The sequence below is a fragment of the Ammospiza nelsoni genome, chromosome 13, assembly GCF_027579445.1.
Source record: "Ammospiza nelsoni isolate bAmmNel1 chromosome 13, bAmmNel1.pri, whole genome shotgun sequence".
NCBI lineage: Eukaryota > Metazoa > Chordata > Aves > Passeriformes > Passerellidae > Ammospiza > Ammospiza nelsoni.
In genome coordinates, this window is record NC_080645.1 from 6,196,982 (window position 1) to 6,210,116 (window position 13,135).

Below are 13,135 nucleotides of genomic sequence, written 5' to 3' on the forward strand. Positions count from 1 at the left end.
TTCTATTCAAATCCTGGCAAGTTAATATTCCACTTTACAGTTTATCACCTGCTATCAGAGCTCTGGTGCCTCCTTAAAGCTCCAGGGTCTCCTTCAGTCCCAGGGGACAGTGCAGCACCTCCTCTCTCACTTCCTCTGTGCTGCCTTTAATTCTCCATACACAGAAACACAACCCAGCTCTGCAATCACAGCTTTCAACATCAACTTGTTTTTAGTTTTCTTTTACATGCTTTGGAACCTTTTTTTTTACTCATATCACAAGGCTATTTGGAGTGGTAAGTCCTGTGATTCCACTCACCACGATTTGTTGTATACCTGTGTGCTTCATCCCTCCTGTTTATGATGAGGTGAGCAACATAAAATTTTATCTTATAAAACAAATCCAGTCAAAGAGTCAGGTCTGTCAAGAAGGGGCTTTACTGACTTGCAGAGACCTGGCAATACATGCTGAGTGTAAAATATTTCACGGGAAACGGCTAAAAGTTCTTTTGCATGGTAGTTGTCCTTGTTCTGGGTTTGCTGGCATGTAACTAAATTTCATCTTACCAGCATTATTTTAATAATCTGTGCTGTTGTTCTTTTGCACAATATATTTCTTAAATTCCCTCTGCATTATCTGCAGGAAGGTGAACACACACAATGTTCCTACAAAAACCTTTGCTGAGGTCTCTACTGTCCCCAAAGCTTTAGTGCCACCAATGTTACTCTGGTAAGTAAGTGTGCACTTGTTTCCTTGGAACACCATTCCCAACCTCATCCCAACCTCATAGCACAGCATAACCCTCTCCATCAAGGAAAAGCTAGGCCCCTGTCAGGGAGCTTTGCTTTAGGGCACTGAAGCATATTTTCTCCACCAAACCTGTCAAATTGTGTTCTTTATACTCCAGCTTGTTTTTTTTTTTATTTCCTGTGCTTTAAAAATACCCAAGTAGATTTCCAAGCTGCTCTGCAATTGTTTCAGATCTATATGGGGTGAAAGAGCAATCCATGCTCCTATGGAACAGTGCTAATACAGTGACTATTCTGCACATTTAGTATATAATACATAAAATTGTTGTTTTGTCTGTTCCCTATGTAAAATGTACCTCATGTCAGAGAGCCAATGACATTGGAAAATCCCTCCCAGCCCATGGAGTCCCAGCTGTGCCCAGTGCCCACCTTGTCCCCAGCCCAGAGCCCTGAGTGCCACCTCCAGCCCTTCCCGGGACACCTGCAGGGATGGGCACTGCAAAGCTCCCTGGGCAGCCCCTGCCAAGGCCTGAGCAGCCTTTCCATGGGCAAATTCCTGCTGGTGCCCGCCCTGAGCCCAGCCTGAGGCCGTTCCCTCTGCTCCTGTCCCTGTTCCTGGGAGCACAGCCCGGCCCCCCGGCTGTCCCCTCCTGGCAGGGAGTTGTGCAGAGCCACAAGGGCCCCCTGAGCCTCCTTTGCTCCAGGCTCAGCCCCTGCCCAGCTCCCTCAGCCCCTGCTGGGGCTCCAGCCAGGATAGCATCCTAGTGCTATACAAAGAGCAGGGTATAGACCTGCCAAAGGTGCCTTTATCACCACATTTTAAACTTTCATAAATACAGAAAGACTCTTCAGAAAGCACTAAAGTCAAGTCAGCAGCCAAAGTGCCAATGTCCTGCGCCCAGCAGCGCGGCCCGGCCCGGCCCCAGGCTCGGCGCCGCGGTTGCCCGGTAACCGCGCCCGGGCCCTCAGCGTCTGTGACGGCGCCGCGGCCTCGGCGCCCGCAGCCGCCCCGATGCTCATTCGCACTTGGCTTTTCGCCACGCGAACTGTTCGCAGAGATTGGTCTCTACGAGTACTATGATTTCGTGGAGAATTGGTCTCTGTGAGCGACTCCGAAATTTACAAAACATTCGTCTTTGTGAGGGACTCCTAAATTCGCAGAACATTGGTTTCTGTGAGGGAGTCCTGAACTGCCAAAGCATTGGTCTTTAGTTTTTTTTTAAGGTAAAGACTGACTCAAGTTGTACTTTCTGGTTTTGTCACATCTGTGCTCTGAAAGAGAATGCCAAAGGGAAATACAGGATGGGATAATGCCAGTCTTCAGTGCGGTGGCATGTACAGCTGAGGGGATGAACAATACATGGTCTGCTGATGGTGCTTTTTTCTCACCGAAGAAATGCAACATTTCCTAAATATGCTAGTCTATACATTTTTTCCTATAGTATGTATTTAAACTACTTATAGGTCAATGAGTTCTGTTCAAGTTTCAGTGGGTTGTTATGAATCTGGATATTAAAATTATTAAGTAGATGCCCCTGAAATAAGGTGCAAAACGGGACCATGTGCCAAAGTCAATAGTTTGGACTTTATGGAACAGTAAATGTGAGGAAGAGAGAGGGAGAAAGAAGTAGAAAAAGGAGGGGGGAGGGAGGGGGCTGAGAAGGAGGGAATAAAGAGTGACAGAGACAGATTTAGTAGAAAATATCACCATTCCATGGATCCCATCCCATCCCATTCAGTCCTCTTCTGGTCTTCTCTGTGGTGAGGTCTCACAAAATGTGAGACTCCAATGGATTAATGCAGATTTGGGCAAGGTGGGACTGCCCAGGTACCTCCCTGGGATGGGGCAAGTTTGACTCTGTCTCTTACTACTCTCAAATAATATAAAATCTTTAGCACCAGTATGTCCTTTGAGTCTGCCATGAATTGGGTTGTGGATTTTCAGATCTGCTGTGTTTCTCTGCATGCCATACAGTCATCTGGTGCAAGGCCTCAGGAATGGCTCTGGCGGCACTTTGGAGGTCTTTGCTGGGTTATGACACCCCCTCAGCTGCCCCTCATGGGAATGTCCCCTGGATGTGGCCTTCTGGGGATGGGGGGTTTTAGAGCTGAGCCAGTTTGTCTGAGGGAGGATGGGTGTCCTCTGCCCCTTACCAGAGGTTGTGCCTCACCCCCAAAATTTCCTCCTTCCCCCTCTGTTGATGGGAAGTTTGTGTGCCAACCTGGCCTCAGCAGACGAGTCTGTGGCTATGACTTCCCCAGCCTGAAGGCAGAGAGAGCTGATTTTCAGGACAGCTGCTGGATTTGACTTTAGTGGGGATATATTTTTCTCCCTCAGCCTTGTTCACTTCTCCCCAGACCTGAGCTAACAGGACAATAGTGTCAGCTTTATTTTGTCTCAAGTTCCCTTAGGCAGCTTAACTCCCAGTGCCAAGTTCCAGTCAGGAGGCATTTTCAGGGAAGGGTGCATTTGGGGGGTCTCAGTGTCTTTATTCAATTTTGTCACAATGGGCAAAAAGTCCTTTATAGCAATATTTAAGGCATTAGCCATAACATTCTAGTCTCTCACAAGTCCTGTGAGGAGCAGCTGAGAGAGCAGAGGTCATTTAGCCTAAAGAAGAGAAAGTCCATTCAAGCTGTTTTTAAATAATATTTAAGCTACAGTTTTGTTCTAAGCATTATTAATGTTCAGCATTTTAGCTCCAGGTTTCAGTACAATCAATCTTTAAACTGCCAAGGTACCCATATAGTTACAATAAAGTCCAACTTGAGGCCTAACAACACTAGCTACTTCTGCCTAATGAGCATTTAGCTGCTTTCAAATCATATAAAACCTTTAGCACCAGTACATCCCTTGAGTCTGTCATGAATTGGGTTCTGGATTTTCAGAGTTCCCTTGTTCCTTCCAGTTCTGTTGAGGCATCATCGATAATCTGTGACATCATCCTTTCAAAATGGCGTATGGATTCCGGGGAAGGATACCAAAGCCTCCTTTTATATTCAGGGACAAAATGAACCCCGATATTGTGAGTAGGCACTGGGGCTGTGTTAAGGCTGGAAACTGCCCTGCTCTTCCTGCTCTCCCTGCCCCTGTTGGCCAGCAGTGCTCTGAAGCTGCAGAGCCCCTCCCCAGCCCTTTGTGCCCTGCTCCTGTTGCTGGGGCTGTCCTGGTGCAGTAGGGAACACTGTGGGAAGTGTCAGGGACAGCCCAGCGCCTTGCCTGGCTGTGCCAGCAGAGCCAAGGGAAACCAATGTACAGCTGAAGCCCTCAGCATGGGCTTCTTTCCTTCCCCTTTGCCACAGCCATTCCTTCTGTCAGGCTGGGCACTCACCTGTGCTGCTCTGACCATCCTGCCCTTGGGCACCCGGGCACGTGAGGGGGAAAGCTCAAACTCTGCCCAAAGCCTTGAGAGCCACGGCTGGTCCCAGCTGGAAGAGCTCCCAAGGCAGCTGTTCCCTCCCAGCTCCTGGGTGGGCACAGATGCAGCCCTGCAGGCAGCACTGGATGGAGCCAGGGCCACAAAGGTCCCTTGCTGTCTGCAGCTCACTTGGCTGAAGATGCCCCACTGCTGAGGCTCTGCCAAGGAGATCCCTCTGTGTTCTTCTGTCCAGGGCTCTGTCAGCCCACACAGAGAAAACCAATGCTAATTGATAGAGAGAGCTAAAACTTGGACACATTCCTGTGCACCTCACTCTTGGTACAGCTTTTCTTGCTTGCTTCCCTTGGATTCAGCCAGCAGTGCTATCTCCTGGCTGTGAGTTTTGAGTGTTGTGCAGGGATGGAGTTTGGGCAGTTCTGAGAGCTCCTCCCCACTCTCTGAAAAGGTCACTGCCTCAATCCAGGGAAAAGTAAGAGGAAACAAATGCCCAAAGAGCAGAAATCCCCAACCATGTCCCATCAAATCACAGAGAGACTCATGGGACACAGCCATGTGGCTGGAGTATGTGTATTGCACTCTGTATTATTAATTTATTGGTGCTAAGTATTTCAGCAGGAAACTTCCAGGGCTTCCAGAACGGTGCTAGTGGCTGTAATCACAAATTATTCATCAATGCCACTTGTTCAAGGAAAGCCTTTCTGAACAAGCACATCTCTGACGTTCTTGCTGGTTTTTGTTGGGGGTTTTTTTGGGGGGTTTTTGGTTTTTTTTGGTGTTTTTTTTTTTTGGTTTTTTTTTTTTTTTTTTGGTTTTTTTTTTTTTTGCCTTTCAGCCGCATCGCTCGAATTACGAGAGGGATCAGATAATCAAGATGAGGAAGGACTTCGGCATTACCTGGCGTTATCTGCCTGGTCTTATCAAACTTCTGGAAAAGGATGATGCTATTCCAAAGGTAGCCTTTTCCTGCTCTTTTCCTTTAACATTAAGTTTGAAGAGGGTTTCACATGAAGTTTGAAGAGGGTGTGTACTTGTGACAGGCTCGCCTCCAGCAAAATACCTCAGTGTCCAGGTCCTGTTGTCATTGCAAACTGCTGGCAGTGGTGGACTGGGAGTCCTGATCTGCACTAAGCCAACACAACTGACCTCTGCTGAAGCTGCTGGGCTGTGCTGGAGTGTAGCTTCCATTGCTAAAACCATGGGGGGAAGGCTGGGGACACAAAGACACAAAATTGCCATTGGCCATTCTGCTGAAGGAGCCACCTCTTGCTTTGTTTGGTGTGGTCACCATCAGATGCTTGGGGGTCACAGGATTCTCTCCACAGTGGCAGCGTTGGCCTTTGAAGGGCAAGGATCTGAAGGAATTACTTCAAATTTAGCAAAACAATTTTCATTACTGCTTTGGGTTGGAACAATGTGTTGGACCCTGGTGAGGTGTTAGATTTTTCAGGCTGCCAGATGTACAGGGGACTCACCTCCCCTTCCCTCTTATCCTCCTTCCTTTTTGGTCAGGTAAGGTTGTCAACCCCATCCCTGTCCCAGCTCACAGAAACACCCAACAAACTGACCTGAACAAATCCAAACTACAAACAACACATAGAACCAACAAATTCCATTCTTTCACTTAAAAACCTTTTGGCTTCAGTCAAATATCACCTCATCTCTCACACCTCCTCTAGTACTGTTCTTACTGATTCCTAAGTTCTAGATCAGAACAGGTATTTGCAGTTGTGTGGGCCTCAGTTTCCTTGTCTCAGAGTAAAGGATACCCCAAAATTGAATCTGATGTAATTACTCCATGAGTGCTCAGTCAGTGCTCCAGTGGGCACAGGGCTGTGCTTAAGGAAAGTACTGCCTGGCATTCTGGAGAAGGAAAGCTGGAGAAATAAAAAGAGCAACTTAGCTTGAGCCTGCCCTAAGCAGATCAAGCAGTTCTTGATCAGCTCAGAGCAGAGGTGGGCGAGCCACTGTTTGCCCAGTGTGGGCAGGGCAGACATGCTCCCCAAGAGTCTGTGCTTCACTGGGGATCAGTGTAAGGGATCCTTCATGAACCTTCCTCCCAGCAGCTGAACCTCTCCCTGCTCTCTCTCTCCTCTGCAGCCACCTCCCCCAAAACGGAATGTGTTGGCGGTTTCCCCACGAGAGCTGGTATTTCACAACTTCGTTGCTCATGGGGTCTCTGAAATGGTGCTGTCTCTCATTAATCAGGACAAGGTAAGTGCTGGCACCTGGAGCTTTAACACTGTGCTGGAAGAGGAGAGTGCTGTCCTTCCCCGAGTGTGCAGCAAAGCAAGTTATCTGCTGCAGCACATCCAGAAGAAAATGTCTCAGCACCTTTGCTCTGCAAGATTGTGGAAATTTTCCTGTGCTGGGAGCTGTCCCCTGATTTTGGCCATGCAGTGATGGTATCTATCCCAAAAGAGTTTCCTGCCCTTGAAAGCTGGATTGATAGGAATGTTGAGGCCTCTACAGTTCCTACCTGCTCTTGAGCTTTGCCTTGAGTCTATACCACATCCTGTATCTCCTTGGTTAATCTTGGCTCCTGGTAGGAATCTCTGCCTCTCTCAGACTGTTTGGCTCCCTTTGTGCAGCTCACAGTCAGCTCAGGGGCTGAGTCTTCTCCACTTTATGCTGGAATCCCTTCTCATTAATGGCACTGGCACTGCAGGAAACGTGTTCTGAAAGAGCCCTGCAATCAGACGGATGGAGCAGAGGCAGTGGGAGCCTTTAGGTGCCACTTCAGGCTCCTGCTAAGTTTCATTCAGCTCTGCTCAGCTTTTCCAAAAGCAACACGGTGCTCTGCTTTCCCTTTGGAGAACCACAGCACATCCAACGCTCCTGGAGGTTTCCACCTTCAGTTGTGATTGTTTTGCAGTTTCCCAAGAGAGTTGAGAGGGAAAAAGTTGAAAAATGTCTCCAGTTGTGTTCCAGTGTAAAGGGGAAAATGAAGACCATTGGGATTTCAGTCAGGGAAACATTTCTCAAATGAGCCTTGTGCCAAGAGTGGGCTGGTGGGAAAAGACAAAAATCATCTGGTTTAGACTTTTTGAGAGCATTTTGGTGTTCAGGTGTTGATGATACCTGTGTGCTAGAAAATGCATATTTGCTGTGTCTGTGAATCCCAGAGGGCAGAACCTGGCCTGCTGGCTGCAGGCAGGAATGCCCAGCAGCCCAGCTTGCCTGCACAGGCAGCAGGAAGCCCTGAAGAGCCAAGATTGGCTTTTCATACTGGACCCACACTGTCAGTCAGTGCTGGTCATGTTTCTCCAGGCAGAAAATGCCTTTGAAGCCCACAGTCAATAGGCACAGCCTGTGTGTGTTTCCATCACTTTTGGCAAGCTGATTGCTCTCATGGCTTTATGATTCTTTCTTGCTGCTTTACTGCTCATTTAAATTCTCTTTGCCATCTCCTTGTTTTAGGGATTGTCTTGTTGTGTTCCTTCTTTTGCTTTTCAGATTTACTTTTATTCCCAGGAAGGCCACAATGGTTTGGTCTCCTCTCTTGCTGCTCTGCCTGCATGACTCTATCCCCAGAACGTCCCTACCCAAACCAGATCTGCTAGAAGGGAATTTTTTCCTTCCGCCAGGACAATTTGATGTTTTGCTTTCAGGTAGCACATTCCCCCCTGGAACACAACTACATGGCTGTGTGCAGGCAGAAGCCAGCAGGTTTTCTGGCCTTGTGGAATATGCAGATGACTTGGTTCAGGTGCTCTGTCTCCATCCTGCTGGTGCTGACCTGCTCGGCCCTTCCTTCCCACCAGGCACTGCCCAACTGCCCCAGGCCACAATGCTGGAGGCAGACAGGAGGGATTCAGGCTCACCCTTGTGAATGATGTGCCTGTGCCTGCACAGCTCAAAGTGCTTTGGGAAAGGGGCCAAGGAGGGATGTCACCAGGGCACAGACAGGGCTCCTCTAGTCCTGTTTCCACAAGTGGCAAAGTCATCATTTCCTGTCTTTGCTGCAGATTGCTCGGATGGTGAAGGTCTCCATGGAGAGCAGCCCTTATTTCCAGCTGGCATGCCCCAGTGATGTGTACCACATCGTGCCACCGGGCGCCTCTGCCCCTGTGCGCATCCGCTTCACCCCCGACGAGAACAAGGTGAGGCTGGAGGGGCCAAAGCACACAATGATCTCCACAGCCATTGTTTTCCCTGCACTCTGGCTCCAGCCCATTGCATGCTGTGAGCTGGGCTCCAGGCCTAGGCAGGCAGCTTGCAGCCAGTCACACCTTGGCACTGCTGGCAGGCACTGCAGCCAGGCCTGACAGGCTCTGCTTCCCCTCCCTGCACATCCCTGAGCATTGCCAAGGGAAGATGCACAGAAAACAGGATGAAAATGACAGAGAGGTGTTGACAGATGTTCGGCCATCTCTAGGTCCAGTGGAAGGGGTTTCATTATTATGGAAAACACTTGAAGGACAAAGAGGTCAGAGAGCTTTCCTCCTTCCTGACTGCCAACAGCCTCCCTGCCTCGCCCTGGGCTGGAGCAAAGATGGTGCTTTTTCACCCCTCTGTTCTCCAGCCTTGCAGCTGTGCTGTCCCAGAGCACAAGTGAGCCTGGCACAGCTGCAGGGCCAGGGCAGAGGAGGTGCTGTGCCCGTGAGCCCAGCCTGGCACAGGCACACTGGGCTCTGGGTGCCCTTGGTCAGCAGCAGGTTGCTGAGCTGCAGGGCACTTGGACACCTGCCTGAAGGAGCTGGTGTAGGGCAGGTACAACACCTGCAGGCAGAGCTGTGGGCCCAGAGCCCGTGGCAGTGACTCTGTCTTCATGCCTGGCACTGTGCTTGCTCTGTCAGCTGGCACCCATTCCGTGCCAAAGGTGCTTCTGCATGGAGGTTTGAACAGCAGTGCTGAGGCCCTGGCAAGTCTGATCTCAGTGCTGGCATCTGGAGGCTTGTTCATACAGAAGGGTTTAGGACATGGCATGGAAGGGAGGAAGCCTTGCAGGCAAACAAAGAGAGGCTCTTTCCAACAGCATCCTGCAAGCTCTTAGCACTGTTCTTCTCCTGACCTGGCTGGAGAGGCAAAGTTAGAGGGGAGTTCTGAGCCAACTGATGTTTCTGCACCAGGCCAGAGGTGCAGGATCTCTTTGAGTGCAGGAGTTTTCTCATCTTCTTTTTGCTGCTTAGAGTCAGTTTAACACTTTGTCCTATTCTCAGACAGTGGGAATATAGAAACTTGAAGAGGAATGTCCTGTGTTCCCTAGCTCCATGTTCCTTAGAAGGAACTTAGGAATTACTTAACATCATTAAAATTTGTCAATGAAAATTATGGTGGCCTAGGGCAGTTCTCCGTATGACCCAAGTGACACAAGAGCTTAATGCCACTGGGATAGGTTTTGCAAAGTGCACTGGTGCCTTTAAAACGTGACTTAGTAGTAGAACTCAGTGTTCATTTTGGGGTGGAATAGGTAAATTGATGCCATGGATGAGTTACAGGAAATGGTTTTTCTTCTGTCATGGGGATGGCACAAAATGCCCTGTGCTGAGCCAGTTTCTTTTCCTGCAGAATTATTCCCATGAGATCACCTGCGTCACTGCCAAGGAGAAGATAGTTGTGCCAATTCGGGCCATTTTTGCCCGAGCCATCCTGGACTTCCCTGCCCAGGTGGAGTTCTCAGAGTGTCCGGTCAAGCACACGACCCAGAAGATTCTGCTGGTTCGCAATGTCGGTAACCGGACAGCTCATTACCAGCTGAGCACCGAGAGGTGAGGCAGCTCATCTGTCCTTGTGCAAAGGATATCTGTCACCTTTGGGTGATGGCAGAGTTGGGAAAGAGCAGCAAAAGGAACCAGAGCATCAGAGCTGCAGCCCTGGCTGGAAGTGAGCAGGCAAGCCATGAAGTCACCCCCACTAGTGTTATTCCCATCCTGCCATCAGAGGGCAGGAATATGTAACATGGGGCAGCAGTGGGATTGGAATGGAATGTAGTGCTGAAGTGTGGCCATGGATTCCCTTAACTGACAGCTTCTCTGTTCTGGTGGAATTTCTGGCAAAAGAATAAGAAGAAAATCCTGTGCCTTGCCCCCAGCAGGCACTGATCCCCCGAGCCCCAGCAGGGACCTGCAGCAGTGCTGGCATCAGCCCCAGGGCAGATGCAGGAGCACGTGCACCAATGTGGCTCTGGGGCTGCTGGGGCCTTGTCTTTCCTCCCCTCCCTCCAAAGTCTCACGTCCAGCACATGAACATTGCTGGCCCAAGGCTTCTCCATCAGCCAGTGATGTTCTCACCAGTGGGAATGGGAACAGCTCAGCCCATCATTGCAGCAAGAGGTTCTTCATGAGCTGAACCTGAAGCAAGTGACATGAAAAAAGCTCAGCTTGCCAGATGTTCTCTTTATTTTTGTGTGTGATGCATTCATCACCAAACTGCCCAGAACACACTTTTAAGTGACAGATTGACCACCAGCAAAGCACCAAGGCCAGCAAAGCACCAAGGCCAGGAACTTTTGTTTCCTCAGCGGGGCTGTAGAAGAGCACAAAGCCCAGCAGCTGCTGGGCAGAAGCACATTTCCCCTGAGCTGTCCCTGAGCATCAAAGCACGCAGTCTTGTGCTTGTCAGGCAAGATCTCTTTACCTGGTGACCAATCCTGATTGCTCCTGTTAAATCCAAAGTGCACCAACACATTTGCATTAACATTTCCAACACGTTGAACAGAGTTTCTCTGCTGGGCCAAGCAAACATTACCAGCCTGCATGACAAGCCACAGCCCCAGACTGCATTGCTGGTAAACTCACAGAAACTTCCTGTTCTGCTTCCCTGATGTGCTCCTGCTCATGGTGCTGCATTTAGCTGGGATGGGATCCTTTAGACTGTAAATGTCATCCTCCTTTTGGCTTTCCATGTCACTCTATTGCTCTAATCTGCATTTGCACTCTTTCAGAGCTTTGACTGCTCCTTTTCTTGGAGAGCTTTCATTGAAATGCTGATAAAATGTGCCCATTTTAGGCTAGATCAGGATGTTTTCAAGGCAAAATAAACCAAAGAACAACACTGCAAATTCAACTGTAACTATTCCTTGGTCTTGAAGGAAAAGTTCCTTCTCCCTGTCTGATTCCTAAGCTGTAATATCCCAGGACAGGTAGTGCCCTAACATTTGCATCTCCTGAGAGGAGGTTTGTAGGCAGCAGGAAAAGAGAAATTCCTGAGGCAGTCAGTGTCAAGTTGTGCATGCAGATAGCTCTGAACCCTCTCTGTGCTTTTCATAAACCATTCTCTGATGGGATTGCTGGCAGTGGGACCCTTGAGCCTCATTGCAGAGAGCTGGATGCAGAGTATGGGGGAGATGAGGCCATTTTACCCCCAGGATCTTGTGAGGGCTGGATCTCCTCAGCAGTGGCTCAGTGGCTGTTTCTGACCCTGTCTGTTCTGCCTTCTGCTGCCTGTGCTTGGTTTGCTCCCTGCTTGCCCAAGGGAGCTGCAGTGCAGAAGGAATCTCATGGCCAGGTGTCCCCCCAGCCCTGACCCCTCTCTTTGTCTTGCAGACCTTTCTCCGTGGTGCCGACCTCAGGAATTCTGGGTGCCGGTGACACCATGCGGGTGAGAGTGAGATTTCACGCGCTGACCAACGGGGACCATTTTGGGTCCCTGGCAGTGTGCTGCAACCCAGGTGAGTGCTGGGCCCTGCATGGGCACAGGACAGTTCTCCACCATGGCTCCCTGTTGTCCCTCCCCCTGCATTCCCTCTAGAGGTGCCTCCCCTGTTCAGCTTTACCCCAAAGAAAACTGAAAACTCCTTGGTGTTCAGGGGCTTGAGAAAGTGGATTCCCTCTAACGGGCAAAGATTTTTGACTCCTGTTTTGCTGGGAGTTGCTGAGTGGAGGAAGGAGGATCCCTGATGCTCCACTACCATGTGGCTATGCCTGGTGAAGTTTTATTTTATTCCTGGGCAGTGCTGTATGTGAGGTCTCCATCAGACTCTCTCCAATGCAGTGGATTTCTTGCACACCTCTCTCCCATATGCTGCTTCTCCACTGGCTTGTCACACATCCTTTTTCTATGGGGCCCTTACACATATATGTAGTTTCTGTCTAGTAACACTTTCAGGCCCTCAAGTTTCTGTTTGGTGACAAGACAAATTTTTCCCTGTGCCCATTTCCCAGGCTGTTCATGTTGTTACAAACCTCTCACATCTATCTCTCATTTGATTTCTAGACTGAGGAATCCCATTTCAGTCTTGATGTAGAAGCTGCTCTGTACTTATTATTCTTTCCTTTGTCCCTTTTTTATTTGATGTGCAATGGTTCAGCTTGGTTTTTGAGATCAGAACAATGTAAAATATTTCAAGACTGATGTGGCTGTGGGTTTGGACAGGGAGATGATGATGATTTTCATGGTGTTCATTTTAGAGTGGTTTGTCATATTGCAGAGCCAGGCTGGTTGTGTTTCCTGACCTGTGTCCCCTCCTGCTGTGGGCTGTCACTTCACTTGTTCCTCTGGGCCTCCTTTTGCTGCCCACCTGCCTCCAGGCATATTTGCTGGTCAGCCAGAAGGGATCCAAGGGATCAGGAGAGACAGGAGTCTCGTGGGATGCCCGGGTGTAGATTTCATTTTTCTCCCGGCTGATTTACGACCGGAGATAGCTCAGGGACGCCACTTGTAAGGTTTTCTGTGCTCTTTAGGTGGCCTGGAAAGGCCCAGGGATGGCCTTGAAGAGCCCGGCGCTTCAAAGGACGAGGAGGGACTTCTGATCTTGTCTCGGTCTTGGTGTTTATTAATTGTTTATCTAAAAGATTTTCTTTCAGCCCGACAGAGGTCTGCACAGCAAGTCAGCCATGGGCACACTGCGAGCCCCCGGGGCGGTCACCTATCTTTATACCCTAAGTTACGTGTACAATATTTATCATTTCTCCCCAATACCTTCTACCCTTATTAACCGGTGCACTTCTAGTAACAACCAATCCCAAAGTTCCACCACCACCACAGAAGATGGAGGCCAAGAAGAAGAAGAAGAAGAACAGGACACACCCCAATTCCTCCATCTTACTTCTTTAGACCCTCCTGTACCAAAATCCTAAACCCTGTGT

At 49.3% G+C, this 13,135-nt stretch overlaps 1 protein-coding gene across 1 annotated transcript in view; it reads left to right on the forward strand.

The window, feature by feature from the left end:
• The first annotated feature begins 3,683 nt into the window (after window positions 1-3,683).
• The window catches only part of LOC132079269 (hydrocephalus-inducing protein homolog), a 69,435-nt gene continuing 59,983 nt past the window's right edge, over window positions 3,684-13,135 (forward strand). Inside the window, 6 exon segments of the mRNA XM_059481771.1 lie at window positions 3,684-3,755; window positions 4,942-5,061; window positions 6,207-6,320; window positions 8,075-8,209; window positions 9,618-9,817; window positions 11,594-11,718. Coding sequence (XP_059337754.1) covers window positions 3,684-3,755; window positions 4,942-5,061; window positions 6,207-6,320; window positions 8,075-8,209; window positions 9,618-9,817; window positions 11,594-11,718 — 766 coding nt within the window.